Raw genomic sequence first — 24,974 nt, forward strand, 5'->3', positions numbered from 1 at the left:
CCAAGCAGTGTAATGTGCAGCAGGTTGCATGTAATATAGTGTCCTCCATGACAGCCAAAGTAATAGATTATTACTCTTTGTGTTGTATGGATTTGAAAGCTACAGTGTTTTTTCAAAAGAAAAGCGAAGTTGAAGGAGAAAGGACCTTACAAATTAACTGACATAAAACTGGAATTGAAATAGTTGATGATAAAAAGGCCAGCGATGGAAGGGGATAGCAGCGAAACGCTTCAGAGACCACGTCTCACCCCACATCACCCACAACTCGAGTGAGTCGTCCAACCGCAAGGTCTCCTGATTGAAAAGTTATCAGCGATGAGATGTCACACACAAACACACGTGCACATGTGCGCCTTATCTTGTTCCCGCATGTCACCTGTTTTAATGAAACACTCTCCTTATCCCCTCCTATCTCGCTCTCCCTATATTCCCACAAAGTGAGTTTGGTGGGGATCAATCAGCCAGGCTAACAGAGTGCGAATTGTTCTCCTACTGTCCTATCTCCCTTCAGCACTTCAGCTGTCAGCGTATGAAGATACGGGCGGAGTTCTGTCTGTCTTCAGTCCATGGCTTGTAGTTGTTTTTGATCGCTATTCCCATTTTGTAAGTGTTTTGGTGGATTTAAGATTAAATTTAGTAAAGTTTTTGGTGTGTTGTCATGTTATGAGCTTATGATTTAAGTGAGCTGCATCACTTAGCAAAGGTAGGATAGGTGATTATGATGTCTACCATAATTATCATGACTTCTGACTTAGACATACCTTTACAGGCTTTACAAAGTAAATTTGTAATTCAGATTTTTTTGTAATTCTGAAAGTATGCTTTCCGCCAGTTAAAATACTATATAATGTAGTGGATGTTTTTCTTGTGGTAGTATCCTAAAAAACTTTACAAAGCTTCTAATAATACAGGATGCATGCTCTGTCATTCCTTTTGATCTCATCCCAGCCATGACATCTTTGATCCTCTCTTCTCTCCCCCTCCACTCAGCGTAATATTAAAAACCAAAAGTACAATGCCATGGCTGCTGCTTTAAAGGAACCGGAATCCTTGTCATCATACATTAATAACCGTTCACACACACACACACACACACGCACACACACACCAATTTAGACACAGAATAATAAAATGCTACGCTTTTACGATTTTTCCTTTTTCTTCTTATTGCTTTATTCCCTAATGTCACGCATTGCAGCAGTGCGGAACTTGAGCTCTCTTCATGAAAACCACACGCGGCCAAGGTGAGACAAAAAATAATGAAATACAATACAATTTGAGCCTAATCTTTCACCCCCAACTCTGCACGTATTTATGCAAAACGTCACAGGCAGAAAGCAATTGGAGTTTTGTTTTGCTTCTTCTCCCTGAAAAAGTTAGCTATCAAATTAGCTGGGGCGGCTAATGTTTTTCTAATAAGAGCTCACCTTTAATTTCAGTCAAAGGAGACAGTTGGTGCAGATTAGCAGAGGCAATTTTCTGCTTCAGATTCCATTATTAAAACACTCCTGCTATCAGAAAGTTTCTCTTGTTGAATTGAGAAAAGTTTTTTTTTTTTTTTTTTTTTTTTTTTACTTGAGTTTAGATTAATACCTTTGGGCAATTGTTGCTGTTATCTCCCACTCTAAGGGAGTAAATCAGAATGCCGACAAGCTGTCAAACATCACTCATATCACGTCGTATAATTTAAATTATGTGATTGAAACTCTTGGCAACGGATTTTAAACTGACCAACACAGCAACGCCATCATTAATTTTCAACAATCAACAATACAAATTCTTTGATTTCAAGAGCTGCTCTTATTGAAATCAGCTAGTGAATTATATACCCCCTGATAGTACCTTGTCAGTGGCCAAACATTACGCAAAGTGCACTAATAGTCAATTGTTATCCTGTACACAGAGTGGAGTGGCAGAGGTAAAATGCAGATTGTGATGGTTGCCATGGGTTACTGTTTGTCTATGCAAGCTGCAAGGGTTATTTGTCATTAAATACGTCACTGTCACTTTCTGTGTGTCTCTCTCTCTCTCTCTTTCTCTCTCTCTCTCAGGTTGCATTCACTTCTCTTTTCATGAATATTCTCTCAGTCAGTGATTTATTTAATCCTGTTGCTCTACCCTCCACTGCACACGCAAGAACAAGCAGACACACACACTTAGACTACACAATACACATACCTGTGCAGAGAAGCCTTCCCTGTACAGTTTATCTCATGCACACACATGCAGTGCATTTACAAAGCACAGTTCAAACACGCACACAATTTATTGTGTGTATTGCTCAGTGAAGGCAGGGACTAGTGAGCTCATTTATATGTGAAGGATGCATGATTCTGTAATTGCGTTGAGGGATGGCATGAGGGCAGTTCTTGTGTGTGTGTGTGTGTGTGTGTGTGTGTGTGTGTGTGGGGGGGGGAATGTCAGGTGGTCAGCTTCCCAAAATAAATAGGCATGTCCCATCATGTTAAAGGAAGCCATGCGTCTCCTTATCAAATTGAACGTTAATTCTTGTTTTTCCCTCTCTGTCTTTTTTATTTTTTTGTACAGTGTGTATACAGACTGAAACATGACTGTGGGATAACATTGTGAAGTTCATTAGAAAATTGGAAAACTTCAGATAATAGTCTACAAGAGGTCTTGTCTTGTGTCACACAGAGAGAGCACACAAAGGTAAAGGATCTGTATTCTATTCTCGTTGAGATTCAAAGTTCAATGACCTTGGTAACAGCAGTTAACAAAATAATCTCACCTCAAGAGGTAATAAAAATTGTCATGAATGAGAAAGCAAAAAAAAGATGCTCAGCTACTGAATCTTAAAAAAGACCATGTGTTGTGATTTACTATATCAACTACTTAATGGACTTAAAGGTAATATTGTTTTGTCATCATATCCTATTTTGTTCTATTCTGTTCAGTGTTTTTATATTCTATTCTGTTTTGTTCTATTGTTCTATTGTACTGAGTGGGCATATGAGAGGTTGTACAGGATGCAGTGCCGTGAATAATAAGTTGTCTTTGTGTGCATGTGTACATGCGTGTACATATCCATATCCCAATCCTTCCAGTTACGAGTTCTGTCACAACAGCAGGTCAATTACTACAAGCAACAGAGCACTCAAGGATTACCCTCATGTAGGATTAGCATGTGTGTGTGTGTGTGTGTGTGTGTGTGTGTGTGTGTGTGTTTTGATATGATTGTGTGCTTTTGTCTACACACTGTAGGTGTGAGGATGATAAAAAGAAAAGAGAAAGTTTGACTTTGACTCCTAAGCTGCTTTGTCAATGCATAATTCATCTCTCTTCACAGGCTGCACATTGATGCCTTTGAAACTATCTTAGCTTCTCCAACTGAAACTAAAACAAACCATAAACAATCTAAAGTGGGTTTATTTTCTTTTTGCTCTTCATGAGATTTAATGACACAAAACAGAAATCGTTAGTGCTGCTGTCATATTTTACAGCTTTACAGTGCTTTGTCTAAACATTAAAGGAAAATTCTGTTTTTTTTAACAACCTCGATCTCAGTTTCATGGCTGTTTATAACCTTTCCTATCATGTCACTGGTTCTGCTCCGCCTTGTTGCGCTCTTCTAGTAAGGCCACGTCTGATCTTAGCTTGAAATTTGTCAGTAAAATATTATCATAATTGATGAGAATGATGAAAGTGCTACTCGGGTTGTTAAAGAAAGCAGGTTCTCTTCATATAATGAAGAGGCATTTACTACTACAGTTATTTAATGGGATAAGCTAGCTTTAAAGCTAACATAATTTAGAACAGGTTTACTCTGTTGAAGATGTCCTGCCATGCTCCTGTGTTTTATTTTAGGTGACGAGATCTTGTGATATTAAAACGTGACTGTATTTCTTGTCAAGGTTAAAAGTTGTCTCGCGATATCAGTACAGAAGTGCAGAATTATGTCGGTACTACCGAGGACCAGTTCACGTTAAATCAGTCGGTGCCAAATTTTGGTACCTGAGAGCGCGTAAGAGTGAGCTTCTCTGTTCTCTCACAGAGAGCGGGGCTCAGCTCCGACACACACACACACACACACACACACACGCAGGAGAAATGGTGCAGATGGAGGGAAAGTTACGTTGCCTCTGTAGTTTGTTCAAGTCACAGAGAGACCCTGGTGACAGACTGACAGGCTGAGGTTGTAGGGCAAGGCAACTTTATTTCTGTAGCAACTTTCAGGAACAAGGCAATTTAAAGTGCTTTACATAAAACATTAAAGAGCAATTAAAAACGGTCATGAAAATAAAGCAGGCTAAAATAGAATAAGATACAATTACAAGAATAAAGTTACAGTGCAGTGTAAGAAATGAATAACGGGTTTGGGAGGAGAGAGGGACGCCAAACCCCTGTTTTAGGTTTCTAAACAGGAGAGGCTAAGTTCAAATAGACATTCCAATCAACTGTCAAAAATGCACAACATGATTATTGACCTTTCTCTCCGCCCTCTGTTTCTGTGTAGACCTCGTCAGACTGCGTCTGTGTGCAGTGAGCTGCAGGCAAAGGTGCTCCAGTGCTACAGAGAAAATCCCCAGCAGACCCTGCACTGCTCCAGCCTGGCCAGACAGTACATGACCTGTGTCCAGCAAGCCAAAAAGGTACAGTAGGCAAGGATTACAAACAGTACGTGGGTGTGGGGGAGCGTGAGAGAATGAAGACAATCGGTTTTTTTTTTATTTCTTTTGCGTGTTGGTGTGTTCTGATGTGTGAATGTTTGTGTGTGACTGGTAACTCCACGCGTCTCTACTTTCAGTCAATATCCCACTCCCATTGTTTTGTTTTTACCATCAGCACTCCTTTCTCATTCCCTTTGAGTAACACACTTGGCCAGGGTACCGGAATAGCTCCTTTTCCTTTAAAGATACATTTGATTAATTAGCTTCCAGTTTTTTTTTTAAAGAAGACAGAAAAATAGCAGGCAATTAGTGAGACCTGTAAGTAGCTTGAAAGTCAAGCTGATAGTGGATCAAAAAGGTGAAGGGACAAATAACGATTTCAGTCCTTATACCAAATCATTTAACTTCTGAGAATTGTAATCTGCATTTAGGGTTACTTTGAAACTTCGGATTGGAAGCTAAATCAATGAGACATGCGATTTAGAAGTTGCTAGGCGTGCGTGTTTTGGAACTTTCTGATAGGAAGATTACACCATTATTAGTGTATTAAAATCAGTTTTGGCATTCAGCTCTTTGAAATGCATTCTGTTTTCTGCTGATACTTTCGCAAATAGTGCTCAGACCCTATGCTTATCTACAAAGTGCTTATTTTAACCAATTTCTCCATCAAAAAACAATAATGAATGGGGCAATTTGCACATTATTATCGTGACAAAATGCACTGATACGGCTCCAAAGTAGATAAAAGGCACAAAACAACAATTGGTGAATTTGGCAGTTTAAACGGTCGATAAAAGCAAGGCAAAGGCTCACAATAAAAGCAATCAGTCTTTGTAAACTGGTTCAAAAGATCCATTTGCCAGTGGGATGGTGCTCTTTGGGAAAAAGAAAACTGTCTATATGTACTGTATATGTACGTGTGTCAGTTGTTTTCTCTTTTTTGTGAGCATGTGTTGAATAAATTCAGATTGTTAAGTGTCAGAGTAAAGTGCAGAGTAAAGGCAAGTTGTTTTACTCTTTTTTGAGGCACTTATTTAATACAGATTCAATCAGGCATGTCCTTGACATTGTGAGTGTGAATACGAGTCAGAGAAAACACAGAAGAGACAGAAAGAGAGAGAGTAAAAGGGCAAATAAGTAAAAAAAGAAAGCTTCAAGCTGTATCAAACGTATCAACACTACCCCATCCCTCTGTGAGTTAAAGTGTTGTGGACTGAAAACCAGAGCAAGCTGTGACCCTACAATGACTACGTTTACATGCACATAATCCATTTTTTGCCCTTATTCCGAAAAAGACGATATTCCAACTAAACTGTTTACATGGCTAATGAAAGTGAATATTCCACTAATATTCCCGTTTACATGTAGCCGTGCAAAATAAAAAAATTTCAAAGTTAACCAGCGGTGGTGGACTAGTTGGACCGTGCGAACACAGCGTCCCTCTTTCATTCCTTCAACCAGCTTCTTGAAAAGGTCGTCGTAGCGATGTGTGCGCATATCCAAAAACCTGTTGATATCCAAGTCTTTGATAATGTTTAAAAGTAGATGTGTTTCTCCTTCTTATCGGGTCTGCAGCCTTGCAAACCGTTGGCTGGTTGGTTTGTGTACTGCAACCATAGCAACACACAGAGCTAACCATAAGTTGTAAACAGGCAAAAGGCCGTAAACTGCGGTAAAAACCCAAATTGAGACGCATAAGGCCTTATTCGGAATATCCAACCGGAATATGCTGTTTACATGACGTGTATCAAATTTCGGAATATTGTCATATTCGGAATAATAGTGGAATATTGGTGTGCATGTAAACATACTCACTGTCCTCTGAATAGAAATGAAAAGTACTTAACTTCTACACTGGCAGAAGAAGTTGGTTTTGACTGATGTTGATAAATGAGGTCAGTGGTGGTTTTTGGTATGGTATTTTTTCATGTCACATGGGGGGCGGCACGAGAACGTAAAAAAAATTATAATAATCCTCTGCGCCGCAAAGCGTTTTTCTGTTTTCTATCATTTCACTGTTTGGGGAATTGGCAGATCAGCGCCCCCAGCAGCTGCAGGCGCCCTGCTTGCTGAGAGAGGTCAACACCCCCTACTTTCACAATGAAATGGACTAGTCCGTAACAGTGCACCGCGGCGCGAAAGATAAACACAAAGTGACAGGAGAAATGGGAAGTACACAGAGACGGAGCAAGACGAGTCTAAAACTCTCTTTTATGTCAATGTTCTAAACGCCAAAATGAAAAAAAGTTACCCAAGACGCTCAAATAAAAGAAAAAAGCGAAAAGACATGTTTTCAGCAGTAGCAGGACCTTCATCAGCTCCCGTGGCTGATGATAGTGGTGTCGGTGTCTGCACAGTGGGGAGGAGACTCAGGAGGAGAGGGACAGAGATGAGGGAGTGAGGCTACAACCTGCGGTAAGCACAGCTCCCCTTAAAACACTTAACCCCTTGATAAAACTGAGAACTGTTGACGATAGCACTACAACAATAAAAAAGTACCGTATTTTTCGGACTATAAGTCGCTCCGGAGTATAAGTCGCATCAGTCAAAAAATGCGTCATGAAGAGAAAAAAAACATATAAGTCGCACCGGACTATAAGTCGCATTTATTTAGATTATAAATACAAGAGTTATTCAACTACACAATAGCACACAGAACAATACGCTGAATACGGTAGGTGTCCGGTATGTTAACGTAACACATTAACAGTTATTGAACTATACAATAGCACACAGAACAACCAGCTACCAGGGCGTGGAGCATGGATGTATTAAAAGGCGTGGAGACGTAACTGCACCGTGAACGAGCCCCTCCCGACTCGTTCCTCCAGCTCTGGCCGTCTTGCTTTCAGCCCACGATTAGCCGATTAGCTTTCTTTGTTTTCTTCATTGCAGTAAGAGTCACCTTTTTGCCGGTCTCCCTCATAAGTTTCTCCCTCATTTCAAACTCTCTTTCTGCTGCTCGATTACCGTTTTCGGCTGCATATTTTACTACCTGCAGTTTGTTGTCTCTTTTCTTTCTCAGTTGTCTTTAGGAGCAGCGTTCTAGTTGTCACAAGCCTAGAGCGCCCTCTCGCGGCTGTAGATGGTAATGTTTTAAGTATGAATTAACATGTAAAAACATGTTAAATTATATATATTTTGATATATAAGTCGCACCTGACTATAAGTCGCAGGACCAGCCAAAGTACGAAAAAAAGTGTGACTTATAGTCCGGAAAATACGGTAGGCATGCTTTACTGTATGATTGCATTAGTAGCCTATATAAACGTTGCACATCATGCAAACTTTCTTAACGAGAATTGTAGCTTTTCTATCTGCATTGACAGACAAAAACTCATGATAGACCTCTTCAAATTATAGCATAGGGCCTCTTGAAATGAGATAGATAGATAGATAGATAGATAGATAGATAGATAGCTTGTTTTATGATTAATTAGGAGTATACAGTTTCAGTGTATTAAAAAATGGCACTTTGTTGAAGTATTTAATGTGTCAACTCTCACTGATTCTTTCTTACTCATTACATGGCGTTAGTAGTTTTAGGAGTAGGAGTTGGTATACATATTCAGGGGAGTGCAAGGATGGGTACAGCTTTATTAATACTAGTTAAACAGTTGTATAGTTTTATTCCCAACTTATATGTATTTATATACTTATGTATATATTTTTAATTATTTGTTCTTATATTCTATCCTATTATTATTTCATGTATATTGTATCCTATTATTTCATTCATATTCTGTGTGTGCTGTGTGTCTGATATTGTGCTGCTGCAACACTGGTATTTCCCATTTTTCAGAAAGGTCAGGTTTTAGTTTTAGTTTGTGTGTTCTGTTCTTAGTGTTATAGTGTAATGATTACATTCTCTTTAGTGGGCTTTCACATTTGTGTGATGAAGGATTTGTGCTATTATTATTAATATTTATTCTATATTGTGTCTTTTGGCAATGTTGGAGGTAGAGATTGTGCACCTTAAAAAAAAAAGAATTTAGAACCGCCCCTGAATGAAGTCTAGTCCTTTTCAGACAGTGGTTTAGAGGCCAAACAATGTGCTCTATGGTAGACTTGCAGGCCAAACAGTTGAATGATTCTCTACTGTATATACATGGGGTATGGTATATAATGGGTTTCCCACCCTGAAGGTCATATCATTCTTTTTAAAAGTCTGCATTGGTTGCTGTGTTACTTTGGAATAAAGGATCTTGATCCAAAACACATTATCGCTGACATCTTTCTTTATTGGGATAACCTAACAGAGATGAAATCTTCAAGAGTGACCTGCAGTACTCTTTTGAAGATGGTTGGATTTCAAGGTTGACCTTTAAGACTTCTGAAGAGTACTCTATCCCAAGCTCAAAAGGCATATAATACTGTTCCTAAATTTAAAATATAAATGTGTAAATGTAAAGGACCTCACATTTAAGTGTCCTTTTAAACTATCTACATCCTATATTTTATCCCTTACAACGTTATTTCTCTCTTTATCCACCCATCTTGAGTATTATATGCTCATCCTTGGATCTTTCATGCTGCTGACACTGTTGATCCATCGCTTTTCCGCCATTCCCATCCTCCTTTTGTTCCTCTTCCTACATTAAAGCCTCTTTCACCGCCCTTCACTGCACACTTGGTCACATTAGCCAGTGCATTAGTTTGGAGCTGCACTGCTAGCCGTGGAGCTCTGTTCGGTCTTAGGTAGGTTTGGCCAACATGTCAGTTGCAATTCCTCCCATGTTCATTTGCTTGCACAGTCACATAACTTTATCTCAGACCCACTGCTGTCTTTGATGAACACACAAATTCCTTAAAAAAAAGGCCCTTTTAGGGGCCGCAGAGGGAAAGATGTGAGGGAAGAATACTGTGTGAGGTGAAAAGGACAGATGCATGCCGGTGTTCTGAAAACAATGGGAAGATAATTATGGTACTTTGGCTCACTTATCAACATGGACATCAGTTCATTTAAGTAATTAAGGTACTTTAAAACCCTTAGCAGATTACAGCAATTTGCATCAATCATCCTCAGAGTCAAATCTAAACACAGACATGATGCACATATTTTTTCAGTGTGACTTACACTTTCTGGGGATAACATCCATCGCAAATAAACGTCCATCAATCCACTTAGAAATCAGAAAAAAAGGTGTTAATTATAACTGGAACTTGACTGAGATCATCTTTTTCTTTTTAAAGTTTTCTTCAGCATCAAAGTAATTCAGTGATAGTTGCCTATACATCCATCAGTATACTGCAATCAGGGACTGCACGTGCGTGCGTTAGAGGATGGATACCCGAACAGAACCCCGACGGGCCGGGCCGGGTTCGGACAGATATTTAGAAACAATGTTCGGGTTTGGGTCGGGCTCGTCACATCAGCACGATAAGGCATTGAACATTTAAAATTTAAAGAAGCTTATTAGGTGCACGCCTGTGTTAACGTGTGCTTGTTGCCCCGTGTGCGCTCATGCGCTCATCTGTTGACATTTCCGAATGCCTTCCTACAGTTGCTTAATAAAAGCGGGCTTTCCACACAAACAAACGTATGTCTCATTAGTATGAGAAAAAAAACAAGATTTTAACTGTATCGGGCTCGCACGGACGCACGCAAGCTAGATTGCGGATCGGGCCGCATTTTTCAGTCCGAGCCTGGCCCGCGTCCGACAGAGCAGTAACCGAACCCAGCCCAGACTCGGACAGAAAAATGCGGCCCGATCCGCAATCGTGTGTGCGTGCGTGCGTGCATGACTCACTGCCAGTTCACAGCTATTGAATTCCCACAACTAGCTCTCTTGAACCGATGCCACTCTTCTGGACACCCCTCGGGTGCAGCTTCCGTCTTTCCTATCGGCCAACCTGCTCTTCGATGTGGATGTTCAGTTTAAAAGTTGTATACCCAGTGACCGTCCATGGTGTAAGGGAGAAGATCGCTTTCTCAGTCTTTTAGTCTTTCAAAGCGTCTTCCTCGTGGCGTGTCCGTTACAGCTCCCCCAAAGCCTCTCCATAAAGGTGCCAAATATAAATGGCTAATGAGTTAAAGCCACCACCCCCCAAAATGTGAAAATGTGTCAGTGCTGATTCTGCATATGTCACGCCTACATCTAAAAGACATTCATCGAAATAGACCAATAGTTATATTATAAAAATATGCTTAAAAAATAGCTTTTCAAGACTTCTGATCATGAAACAGTCACCTTTTTAGAGCTTACGATTTTATTAGTTTTTATGGAAATATTTAGTAATGCTGGGTGAAATTGTAAATACTCATATAGCACCTTGTAATAATATCCAAATGTCTGATATTGGTTCAAATAAAGAGGGGTGATGAGTAGAGCTGCCAACGAAGACTCCCGATCAGTCAGCGTTAATGAAAAGAAATGAGTGGGCAGTCCCAAGACCCCTGTGGACACGCAAGCAGCTGTCCAGTCTGCCTGTCTATAAATGGATCTGACAGAGCCAGCAGCTTGGCAGAGCAGAGCATTTGGACGAGAGTTTTACTAGGAAAAGTTTCAGTATGGCTGCAGGTAGTTAAGGGTCAACAGGGAGCAATATGCACTGCAGATTTAGTCATGAGAGAGCGCACTGGATCATATTTCATTATGAAATATGATATTTTATAGACCCTGGAGAATTTTTTTTGTTAAGGGTGAGACTGTTAATAATGGAGGTTTTACCGTTCTTTGCACGAGGTGCCTGTGTGCTTGTTCCAAAAGTGGAACAGGAGGTTTGTTTGTACATTCACCTGACATGAGCTCATCATGTACTGCGAGTGACAAAATGAAACTTTCCATAGCAAAATGCCACAAATGTGGATTTGTTGAATTCAGAAAGTAATTGAAAATCAATTGATTGTGTCGTCAGAAAATAAACAATATAACAACCAAATGTATAAGAATAATTTCAGTTTAAGTAATGTTGGATATCTCATTTAGGCCGACATACATGCCCTTTATCATCTTAATACACCAACATATAATTGAGATGCACTCTGGAAAAGAGGGCATTTTTTTTTAACTTGCAGGCAAAATAAACTGGCTCTTCATGGGCAGATAATATAGCTAGTGTATGTAAATGGATTCAGTAATTTTCCCGCTTTGTCTGATAGCGACATGCCTGCTGAAAACCTTCCCGACAGCTTAAAAGCTCTGTTCTTTTGTTATCAGTATGTGATTTTTTTTAAGGATTCTCTAAATGAGATGCATTCTTGCCTGTGAATAAAGGGATAATGCTGTATTTTCTCCCCAAAATGAATCTTTGTCTGAAGTTGATACTTATGGTTCATGCTTTTCTTGAATATAGTTATCTGTCTCTCTTTTGTCTCTTTAATCACATGAAGCTTGATGCTTATCAAACACAATCTGCCTCATAGTCTTCTGCTACTTTCTGTTTACTGTATCATGAAGTTATGTAAGCAAAGTTACAGTTTGTGTACATGAATCACAGCAGCAGGCCCATAGACCTCAACAGACCCGCCCCTCCTCCGAAATATATACAAATAATATAATATTAAAGTAAAAGTAATAGTCTAAACAGAGGGCAATAAAAGATACAAAAGAGACCGACTTTCAAAAATCGTTAATAATATAGACAGCAGGAGAACTTAAACAGATTATATCAGATATTAAGATAGGTTTCTTATTGGATACCAACTTAAGAGACTCAAAGTACATGTCAAATTCAACCTCCAACACCTGCTTTTCGATGATGTTCATGTTGCGTAATTACGTCACTTCATAACGTTCCCATGGCAACAGGGGAAAATGGCTGCTGTTGTGTGAAGTAAACGCAACATTTTTTCAACTTTCTGCTAAGATATATGTGACTTTTTTGCAATGAAAATGCGAGGATTATGAAATCATGCAAGCACCGCATATTTTGCGCAGAAATCGCCAATTTAAAAAAAAAGGCTGATTATGCATTGAATTATGCGATCGCATAATCGCGTTTTTCTGGAGGGACTGATTAGAAGCTAATATATGAAGTCGAAGCTAACTCTGACAGCTGCGAGGGCAGCAAACATTACCTTTAGCTGTCTCCATGAAGCTGCCAGCTACGCTAACGTTACTATACCTCGCGACGCAGTTAGAAAACAAGAACGAGCTAATTAATGTTAACATAAGCACTTTGGCTCGGTGGATGTGATTTTAAAGTCATGTTAAAACTATTTCCCGTCCTTCGTTACGATTTCCAGCTGCAGCCTGTCACTCCCCCTTGTCCTAAGTTAACTCGGTACGTAACGTTAGCTCCGTAATGTTGTACTACTAACGTATGGTAAGTAACGTTAGCTTAGACCTCACAATGCCTTGTGTTTCTCACTCCTGTTAAGTTATTGTTCATAAGACGTGACATGAGTGACTCAAGGCGAGAAGAGGGAGATTAGCTAATGTTTGCCAACATATTTATAAAAAACAGTCACATTCGAATAGTATTGATGTTTTTACTATTCATATTATAATCGAATTTCAGTATTTGTTCCAACAGCCCTAATGTTAACTAATGTTACCAACCTTCCTGCAAAACTCACCACAACTTTGTAGGTCTTATCCCTCATGCTGGCCCTTACAAAACCCACAAGCTGAACCTCAGACACTACATTCAATAACGTGACCCAATTTAAAGTGGTTTTCACCCCTTTGGACACAAAACAGCCATCATAGCAGCCAATGAGATCATGATTGCACTGATAAGTCTACCGTGCAGAAACACAACACAGGTTTTTTTTCTTCTTCTTTTTATTAAAGATCGTACAGTAGACAGTAATGTTACAGTAGCTGTTAGAATATTTACATTATCAAATAATAGACAGGACCATTGAAGTTATATCAAAGTTCATTTTTACTTGTGAACATAACAAGGAGCCAGTTACAGTACTCACAGCATGAGTACAGAAGTGACTAACGTAACAGTAGCTTATTTATGTGTGAAATACAATCATAATACAGAGTTGACGTCGTCAGTTGTTATCTTGTAAGAGTCGATGACGTCTCCCTTATCTGGTCAGGGAGTGCATCTTCTTTTATCAGCAACACACCGTGCTTAGACAAGATAGCCAATGGTTCCATGTTATCTTGTGAGAGCAAGCAGTGTTTTGGTTTCTTAACAATATCCACACAACAGTTTAATTTAACAGAAAGAGAAAAGAGTAATCAGTATAATATTCTATGCAAACAGGTTAATAATAACAAGAGGAAAAGTATGTAAATCATAATTTTCATAACAGTAGCCTACACAGTACAGCAGCAAAGACTCACGGACTTTCGCGGGGTTTAGGGTTTTACCAAACAATCACGACGTGAGTTCCACCAATCAGAGGCATCACTGTGGGATTGTGGGATTGTTCAGGATTGTGGGTAATGAAGTACTTATCCAAGACATCGCGAATAAAAGACATTTATCTCATGAGCGTTTGGCATCTATATGAGCATAGACAATCGCTTAGTCATGTAGTAGCTGGTTTTAAGTCTACCATCGATGGTTACGATTTTATGGCTTATACTCCAATTGTCAATGGAGAAATTGTGTTGTATTTTTACTTCTGGAACCTGCTGTGGGCGGGACTGTTGAGCTCTATACTGTCTTGGCTATGATCTGCCTTGTATGACTTTCAAATAGTTTATTTATATAGGCTCTACTGTATATATCTGTTCCTCTTTGTCAGCCTGTCTGTCAATCAATCTGCCAATAAAACCAGTGGCCTGCAGCTTATCTGTCTTCTCTGCCAGTGTCTTGATCTGAACTCCACTAGAATATCTATCTCACTTTTTATGTCTCCCGCTTGAAGTCCACCCAACTCACTATCTTCAGTGGCACAGCATTCCTTACATGTCACTCAAACGTTCTTTTATGTTTTATGATTCTTCATCCACACATACACACATTTTTCACACATTCTGCCCTCTGCCATCTATTACAGATAGTTGCTTCTCCTATCACCCCCCTGTCCCTCTCCTGTCAGTGTCTCTGGTAGGGCCATTTTCATGCATATGTCTGTGTGTGGTGTGTGTGTGTGTGTGTGTGTGTGTGTGGAGGGGGTGCCTGTTAGGGATGCAGGGTAAATGTCAGCTCACCAAGGTCCTGGTTTTGTCTCTTTTTGGTGTGATGTTATCTTATATGGTGTCACTATATGGCGATTGTCATTGGACGTTTTTATATTCAGTGTGCGTTTGTGTGCTAGCATGTGTGTGTTCGCTGAGTGTAAGCCCATGAGAGACTTTGCGAGTCCACCCTTTACCTCTCATCATCTATTCGCTCTTTCAACCTCCTTCTCAGTGAAACAAAACACAGCTGTCCTCAAAGTCACATTCAAGAACAAACTGTTCTCAAACCACCACTTGCTGTAAGTAAGTGGTGGCAATACTCAGAGGCTCCAGTGCCAACCATTTGCAGAATGCTACTGCTGTGCCATTTAATACCATTAGCAGAGGCCAACGGCACTGTATCCCACGTACTTAACCCACTGGAACCCGTGGGTCTCCTGAACACAGTATTTGTTTAGTGTGTGCTGACCTCTGAGATGCTTGTTTAAGTGCCACTCTAGTTCTGCCTTGATTGCCGAGGCAGAACTACAGTACAGCATTGCTGAAACAAAACAGTATGTGGAACAGTTGCATTTGTACTTGGGTGTAAAGTGCAATTTTTTTAAAAAGTAATCAGAAATCTCTTTATTCTTAGTTATAGTCTTTAAGGCGAGACACTACAGGTGAATAAGGATTTTTTTTTTTAACTAGCAGATATCACCATGAAACTCTGCCAGTTGATTACTTACATTAAGATGAGAAAAAAATGTATTACAAGTTTTATGTAATTTAATGTTTAAATATGCAAATTAGGCATTATCTAATGAAAAATGCACTAATTTGCATATATTTTAAAAAACGAAATCTGAGTATTGGATAAAGCCACGTTCAAAATTATTTTTTCATTGTGTTCACATATTAGATGGGGAAAAAAATACAGAGGGATTTATGGATATCTACTTTTGTTATCCTGTAAATCAGAATATACTGTCAATAGCCTTAAAAAAAACGATTTTCGCCATGTTTTTTGGAATAAAATGTTATATAAATCAGGCTAGGAATAATATATTTACAAATCCCTCTGTAATTGTCTTCATAATATAACTAGGTACAAGACTGGAAAGTTTGGTGTATAAAGGTGCTACTGAAGTGGAGATTTCGTTCTTGGAGTATGAGAGAAAAGTAATTTTGAGAAAACGGGCTTTAAAGATTTTTATAGCAAAATTCCACTAATTTCTAATGAAAGCCATGAATTACAGACACATATCCCTTCAGGTCCAAGTAAGATCCATGTATCACACTGTTTAACATCCAAAACTCATTATTGCTTCATCCATCACTGATCATAACATCCAAAACAACACATCAACATGGCCTTCAACCGAAGACCATTACATCACAAACTTCGAACTGACAGAACACAACCATTACACAGCCTAGTTCCCCCAAGTTAGTTTACAGTCTCCATATCCATGCCAGTACCATATGTAGGGCCCTCCTCCATCTCCTGCTGGTGTCTTTTCACTATTTTGGCTGTGCTTACACTTTTACGGCTCCGCTTTGCACTGGTGGAATGGACACTATTGGCTTTTGAGATCCTAACCATGTCGTGCTCTGAAGCCACAATTTCTCCATCACAGCCAGCATGGCAGAGGCACCCTCATTGAATGTAGAAATAGCCTTCATGGCTGCAGTTTTTTGACACTGGGCCCATATAACCAAGTTGAGGCATGCGTTGGCATTCTGAGTGCCTCCATGTCACTGGACATCCGGTGATACACAGGGATGAGCTTCTTATGAATCATTCAAAAGACCAATATTTAGAACATTGGAAAAAGCAATCAAAGTAAACTAAATTGTTATTAAACATATTATTTTCACGCTGTCAGAGATACAAAGAAGAGACGGATCCTGACTAAATACAGGCTCATTGACCACCAGCTGGGTCGGACAGACAGGTCAGAGAGATAGAGACCGGCTCAGTGACCACCAACTGGGTCAGACAGAGATGCACTACCTCTTCCACTGGGAAAAACTATCTTCACTAAGAGATTTACACCTGGAAAAATAGCCAAAAAAAGTTAACACCAGAAGAGAAGCTGGTAGTTCTCCTAGGAGAGGGGACAGCAGCTCTACTGACAGCTGAATATGGATCTGTCTGCCACAGCCTGAGGGACTCACAACCACTTATGATCCCAAAATTACAGATTTGTTTAGTATTTTATAGTAGAATAGTATATATGTGACACCTACATATTTAATATATGACATGTAGGCCATACATTTCTGTAAACTGCTTGGAGAGAGGGAGAGAGAGAGAGTCTGATTACCTCCGCTGTCTGAAAACTCCTGTTGTCTGAACGATAGTTGACACATTGGCGAACTATGTGAAGGCATTTCATCATCTGCTGTCTTAGTTTGTAATCCCCTGTGTCTTCTTGCTAATAACAACTGTTTTCGTCTTATTTGAGGAGATTTTCGACCGTTTTCGACGCATTTATTTTGACATTCTGAACTACTGCGGAAATGTCAGAGCGCGTCACGTGACCATTCGAAGCGAATCACGTTGTCAGAAATTGTCATCAGCCAATGAGATTGCGCATTTAGCGTTAAATCCCCCCTTTTACTTTCACGATTGGTTGCTGATGAAAAGGAAATGACCGTATTTGGATCCGACAGCTTTGTAGATGAGAGAGAGAGCTTTCCAACGGTATATGAGATGACAGGGTGCAGACAGCGATCGCGGAGCAGCGGGATGATTTAGAACTTTTGTTGAATTTAGGAGAAATCTACCGACACTAACAGACAAAGTATAGTAAAATAAAGACCTAAATGTGTATTTTTGACTTTTTTTCACCACGTCTGAAAGAAGACATGTTCTTGAACACAAATAGCCGAAAATCTCAAAATTGACCAGTGAAAAAAAAACGATGTTTTTGCCTGCCGTGTCTCGCCTTAAAGCGCCCATATTATGCTAATTTTCAGGTTCATAACTGTATTTTAAGGTTGTACCAGAATAGGTTTACATGGTTTCATTTTCAAAAAACACCATATTTTTGTTGTACTGCACAGCTCTCTCTCACTGCTGCAGATCCTCTTTTCATCTGGTTTCTGTTTTAGCTACAGAGTGAGACCTCTTTTCATCTTCTGTACTATGTTTGATTGCACTTGCACATGCTCAGTAGCTCAGATGTAGAGCATGTCAGCTAGCTAACTCTAGAGACAGTAAAAGAAAGCCTGTTTCTCCAACTTTGGTCAGTTACAAGGCAGGATTAGCTGGGAGACTTCTAAATGAGGGTGCACATGTAAGTAGTTCTTTTGTAGATTATGGTGAACTTGTGTGTGTTGTAGCAGTGCTTTGCTATTGAGAACGACGTAGGAGACTGAAGGCAGGATACATTCAGAAACCGTATCTCACTCAAAACAGCATGGATGGATTTTTTCAAAGTTTGTATATGTGTGGCAGTTACAATTTGAAATTGGCTCCAGTTTTCAACAGGGGAAAAATATACTTGGGATGTTGATGAACCTGGTTGGGGGCTCGGCTGATAATATGCAAATGAACTGGGAAAAAAAAATACAAAACACTTTTCAATATATTGCAGTCCAATGCATTATAATTAGGGTTTTAATGGTACACAGAAGTCACAGTTCGGTTCATACCCGGGGATTAGGAGTGTTGCTGCTGTTTGGTACAGCAGCAACAAAAAATGCATAAGGATATATTTCTTTCCATTTATTTTAACAGTAGTACAAGTGTCAAAGACAGACAACATACTCTTGCTGGGCACTAAGGTAACATTTTGCCAACTGGAACCTTTGTTAAACTATTTTCATTACAAAAAAAAAGAAAAAAAGTCACATTTCAAACACTTCTGTATTACACTTTACGAAACACTGAACTGTACGAATACTTCATTTCTCTACTATCCATCGGGAATCCTCCAGCCCCACTTCCTTTTCTATTTAGACAACTAGTTGCCTACAAGCTGGACAGTGTTCAGTTACATAATCTGTAGCAAGGTTGCAGAAGTATTAACCCACAAAAGAGTTGCTGTCTATGAAGGCACCGAGGATTATATTCACATTTGGAACAACCTATGGTGTGAAGTAAAACCTGTGTTTGTACAGAACAATTAAAAACTCTCCACAGCAGTGCTTAGACATGTCAGGTCAAGATGTAAATACAGCTGGTGGTTTATGTGCTTGGCATCAGCAAATGAGAATAACAACTATAAAGATATTCTCAAGCTATTTGGAATGTATGCTTCCAACTGGTTTCAACGTGAAGTTTGTGTTCTTGCACTTTTATCCAATTTTTATTTCACACTGCCAGGACATTTTGCCTGGTGTTTACTTTTTCATGGAGCTGTTGGAAGGCTTGGGCTGGATTTGAGAATAAGGGTAAAATAAGGCTTTGGTTAAGGAACACATTTACTCGATTAATCTTTCTGGGCTCACCTTGGGCTCTGGAAACTTGTGTTGAGCCAATCTTTTACAATTTTCCCACAATGTTTTAACAAAAGGTTGAATAAAAGAAATAAGCGATGGCTTAATAAATTGATTATGAAAAGAATTGTTAGTTTGTAACCTTGAGATTAGGTATGCAGTTATGATGGTCAACATTAATTTTGAGACAGGAAATGCATCAAACGTGGTCCTCACAATGAGCGGAGTCTAAAGTGTGTATATGATCACATCTTCTCATCTTGAGTTCCTAATAGCATTAGTTACAGAGGACAAAGAAAAAGGGATTTAAAAAGTGTGTGTGTGTGTGTGTGTGTGTGTGTGTGTGTGTGTGTGTGTGTGTGTGTGTGTGTGTGTGTGTGTGTGTGTGTGTGTGTGTGTGTGTGAGATACAAAATAGCCAGCAGTTTGGAGTGCATGTAATGTTTCCTTTAGGATTATTTTTAGCAGTGGGGGCAGGTCTGTCCGAACAACAACCGCCCCGCGCCCCACCGCCATATGTTTTACGTATGAAACGGAACTGACACTTCGCTGCAGCACAAACTAATATATTTATTCACCTCTATTCACACACAATGAGGCATATTTTCAATTGTAATTGAAATGTATTTTTTGAGGAATTATAGGGCACTTAACATCTACAACAGGTCTACACTTTGAACGGACCCACCGCGGTGATGTTATTAGTGGAGCTATTTGTTAAATAGTCGAACATTTTGACAATAAACTACATCAACACAACAGTATGTGGAGTTAAACTGGATGGGCCCAATAACCTCTGAATAGTTCTACTTGTTGTTAAATTGCAATGTGAGCGACAACCAACGGGGATTATGTCATTATGTCGGCAGGATCATTTAAAAGGCAATCGCGACTAAATTTTTTTGTACAGCCCTATTTCTGATACCGTGGTGGCCATGGTGGGCCGCCAATACAAAATCAACATAGAGGAAACACTGTGCATGGGTTGCAGATGGACACTGCATTCAAGTGCTTTTCTCTTAATGTCACCTCCATCAGCTGTGCTGTGTGTGTGTGTGTGTGTGTGTGTGTGTGTGTGTGTGTGTGTGTGTGTGTGTGTGTGTGCGTGCGTGCGTGCGTGCGTGCGTGCGTGTTGCATCTTAGTCTGTTTGTCCGTATCTATGCAGCTTCAGTATCTGTGTAGAGCTATTCCCCCTTCTTCAAAACATTTCAGTTGACATTTTCAACACCAGCCACTTTTAACCACAAATTAATTTACCAACATTTTTGCAGGGAGCCATCCATTTCTAAATGTAGTGGCAGCAGCATCTTAAGCACCTTTCAGACAACATACAGTCCTGATAAAATGTTTAGACCTCCATTCCACATGAAAAAGAAGTGAATGGCTTTAGTAATGGCAGACTATTGCACTCTGCTATTTCCCATCCTTCCTGGCACAGCAAATCCCAGCAACAACAAAAATCAAGACATCTTCATTCAAACCTTTTTGACCAGGTGAAGAATTTGATTGATAGGAGGAGGAATTTTGCCATTTCCAGCTAAAAAGAGGGGAGAGAAAAACGAGGGATGAGTCTTTGTAGCAGGTATGAAAGATGAAAAGAAGATGCCTGTCAATGGGGGAATGGATGGAGACTGATGAAAGAGAGGAAAGTAGGGGAGAAAGAGGCTTAAGAGTGCCTGTCAGGGAAGAAGGGTTAATAGAAAACTGTAATAGAGAGCTACAGTAGGAATGAGTTGATGGAAGGAATGTAGAGAGGATGAATGAAGAGAAGAGGAGAGGGTTTGTCAGAGGAAGGAATAAGGGGATGGCAGTAAGTATGGAAGGAAGAAGAAAGGGGAGAGGATGATCTGTCAATCACTGCTGTGGGAGAGAAAGAAGAGATTTTAGGATTGTAAAATAGAGAGGGGAAAGAAAATGTGTGTGTTTATGTATGTGTATGGCTATCTGTAGTTGCAGGTGGTAAGCCCCACTATGAGCCTTGGCCTGCTAGCTAACTTATATCTGATAACAGAGCCACTCTATTCAGCAGCAATCTGGTCCCATATGCAACCACACACATACATACACATAAACACACACACACACACACACACACACACACACACACACACACAGTTCTGTATATTGTAAAATAATATGTGCTTTATAGAATACCAGCATACACTGATTTCTTCTTTTCTTTCTATGAGAATTATTATTTAGATTACTTTTTTGGTTTTGGTTTTTTAATTTCGTACCTTTCTAGTGCTACGCATGGGAAAATAAACATTGACATACGCCTGTGTTGTGAATTTCATATACCCATACATACTGCCCACACAAACATACTCACACATGCTAGCTCACATATTTCTGTCTCTTTATGTCTCTCTCTCTCTCTTTCCCTCCTTCCATCCCACCTTTCCTTCACATCCATCATCTCCAAGGCAACCACCCCGTGAAGGCACAGGCCACATAAAGATTAGCTGTTCTCTCTCATGTCGCTCCCCTCCATCCTCTCTCTGTCTCTCACTCTCTCAAATCTATATAACACTCCATCAGCATCCAGCTAAACATCTTATCCATGCTGATATACTTCACTGACTGCCAGCTGTGTAAAATGTCATTGATTCACAAATTGTGACAAAGGGACTCACTAAGTGAAGACTAAGGTTATTCAGTTATTGGAATTGTTATTATAGTCTTCATTGTCATAACTTTTAGATATGTTAGCTGCTCAATCTCTCTGACATGGGTTCATTTGGTCTTCAGTTTATGTGTACAGTTTAAGTTAAGTTTTAAGTTAAAGGAATAGCTTTTGGGGGTAATTTTTAACGGAATATATTTTTCTGCTCACCCTGAGTGAGACAACCTCATGTTTGCAAAATATGTCAATAAAAATGATGATAAATTTAATTGCACTATTACTGTGATAATGACGTCATGTTGATAGGACTGCAGGTATTTAGCCTAGAAATCTAGACTCCCCCTAGTGGCAGCAAATTTATTTGGCAGCCAGGGGGGGTCAAGGCACTCTCCGTTAACTTTCAAGCTGCAAAAAACACATTTTGGTCAGGCCAATCACATTGTGTATAGAGTCGGTGGGTGGGGCTTATGGCTGCTGCTGCTGGGAACAGCGGACTTCTGGTAGACTTGGAGTTAAGCTTTTCTTTGATAAAAGAACGAAGAACGGCACAGAAATCATCATACTGTTTGTAGGTTGTAAATTTTATTCTACACTTCTATATACATGTAGGCGTACATTCTTTTCATTCATCTAGGTATATTTTTTTCAGCAGTTCTGGCATTTTGATTGTTTATCTTATTTTATTTGATCTTATTTTGGATCTTGTTTATTATTTCTAGTATACTTCTTGTATTTTATTTATGTGTGTGAGTGAGTATGTGTGTATGTCCTTGTAACTTGCTGCTGCAACAGTTATTTCTATTTCTATCTATATATCTATCTAGAACAATCCTTTTTATTTAACATTTACTAGTAGAAACAGACAGGAACCAGAGAAGACGTACTGGCACAAGCTTGAGTAAAACTGGGGACTTTGCTCTTTAGAACACTAGGCACGGGGAGGCCCAGATGGTTCCCATTTAACTTTAAACTGATACTCCACTCAAAATCTACCTGTTCAGTATCAAATATTTGCCCTTTATAGTCTTGATAAATTCATATTTTCCTCCTTCACTGAGCACAGTGGTCAGGCATGAGGCCTGAGTCCTCTACCCTTTTGCATATTGTTTTTGAAATTCTATATGACCTTTAAGTCTTTTTCAGTAGTTTGAACATTGCTTTTTAATCCACCAATAGTTGTCTTAAGCCAAATTTGTGCCAATCCAAAATATAAATGTACAGTTACTTTAATGCATAAGCTGGTGGCACTAGATGAAAAGTCAGGGGATCACTAAAGTCCTTAGGATTTATCATCTGGGCACCATGAATGTTAAAATTACATTGCAATCCATTAGGGCTGTCCTCGACTAAAGACATTTTTAGTCGACTAACACTTATACAATTTTGTCGACTAATCGATTAGTTGATTTAATTGACACAGCTGTGCGCTTTGAGAGGTGGTTAAGACTAGAAAAGCACAATATAAATGTAGTTAATTAACCATCTGTAAAACTGAGTTTCTCCACAATTAATCCTGCAAAAGCACCACTATAAATCTTGTATTAACCATAAATGTGCTCATAAGTTTCTTGGAAATGAGTAATTAAGCATGAATAAGCATAAAAAATGACTGATCGACTAAAGAAATCTTAGTCGACTAAGACCAAAACGACCGATTAGTCGGTAATCGGCTAATCGACTAAGAGGTGGCAGCCCTACAATCCATCCAATAGTTGTTGAGATGTTTCAGTCTGATCCAAAGTAAAAAGATCCAAAAGCTGATAAAAAATGTGGGTGTCAAAATTAGTGGCACTATACAGTACATTTGCCACTTGCTTAAACCCATTGGAAAAATGTGCACTTAAATTATCTGCTGACCCTTAAAAACATTTTTATATCCAACTTAGTTATCAGATGACTTTTCTTCAAATGATATCAGTGACTCACATAATACAATAAATCAATGACACTGAGCAACTGAATGCTTCTACACAGCAACCTTACTGACTGACTAAACTACTATATAAACGACTGACAGGCTGCATGGTGTAAATGGTCCAGTCAGTCAGCTCCTAACTTACCAACCAACCAACCGACTGAGCGACCAACTGGCCAACATACAGACTGAGTGAATCAACAGTTACTAATTAAGAGGCTCCCTGAACTGACTGACTGATTGACTATTTGGCTGTCTTACTGACTGTGTAATCAGTGAAAGGCTGTTTGTTTATAAAGCGTGGCCAATCTGAGTGTCTGATTGACATCCCTGCCTGGCAACTGGCTCTGTTCCTCCAGAGAGAGGCACAGAACTGAGTGCTGTTAGCACTGAGCAGAGAAGACAGTTATTGATTTTGTTCTTGTCTATTATTTTTGTTTTTCACAGAGAAATGGCAAGTGAGCGAGGCAAGTGTGTTTGTGTGTGTATCTGTGAGTGATGCAGATGTTTTTACATCTGGGTCTGCTGTCTGTATGTTGCTCATTACCTTAAAGTGACTATATGTAACTTTATTTATATATATATTTTTTCATATAATGATCTTAAATGACCTGTAACAGCAAACAACACTAACAGTGAAAAGAACACTTTTTGTACGTAGTTTTTATTAGTGCCGTTGCTCGGGTCCGATTTTGTGGCAGCATGGTGGCCCAATTTTGTTGCAGCATGGTGGGTCAATGCTTAGGACTGTGGCCTCAAAGCAAGAAGGTTCTAGGTTCGAATCCAGGTTGTTCCGGGCCTTTCTGTGTGGAGTTTGTATGTTCTCCCCACGTTTGTGTGGGATTCCTCCAGGTGCTCCACTTTCCCCCGCCATCAAAAACATGTACTAGGTTCTCCGGTCAGTGCCCTTGATCAAGGCACTGGCTCAGATCTGGAGTTGGTCCCCGGGCGCTGTAAATGGCTGCCCACTGCTCCCTTGAGTGATGGGTTAAATGCAGAGAATGAATTTAGCTATGTGTATGTGACAATAAAATACCTTTACCTTTTCCCCGCAAAGTAACAAAATGATTTACAGCAGGCCGACGCCACTACAGAGCACACATTCTGATGGGTCACAGATTTCGGCTGAACACCAGAAAAACCTGTTAGTGTATCCAACCAGGAAGGTAGCAGGATATTTCTTTATATAGGCTAGGCCTGATTGTATTTTAATGTTATTTTAGAAGTTATCTGCTGTAGCTATGGCAGATACTGGGGCAGGAAAAGAAGGATATTAATCAAAGAACAACTAAAAGCTTAAAGGGAAAGTGAAAGAGGATGGGCGAAAATGCGAGTCAACTTTG

The 24,974-nt window shown here is 39.5% G+C and overlaps 1 protein-coding gene across 1 annotated transcript in view; it reads left to right on the forward strand.

Moving 5' to 3' along the window:
- The window catches only part of chchd6b (coiled-coil-helix-coiled-coil-helix domain containing 6b), a 72,743-nt gene that overhangs the window by 42,276 nt on the left and 5,493 nt on the right, over positions 1-24,974 (forward strand). Inside the window, exon 7 of the mRNA XM_028576974.1 lies at positions 4,475-4,610. Within this exon, the coding sequence (XP_028432775.1) occupies positions 4,475-4,610 (136 nt within the window). The remainder of the gene's footprint in view (positions 1-4,474; positions 4,611-24,974) is intronic.

Source organism: Perca flavescens, chromosome 4 (assembly GCF_004354835.1).
Source record: "Perca flavescens isolate YP-PL-M2 chromosome 4, PFLA_1.0, whole genome shotgun sequence".
Classification (NCBI taxonomy): domain Eukaryota; kingdom Metazoa; phylum Chordata; class Actinopteri; order Perciformes; family Percidae; genus Perca; species Perca flavescens.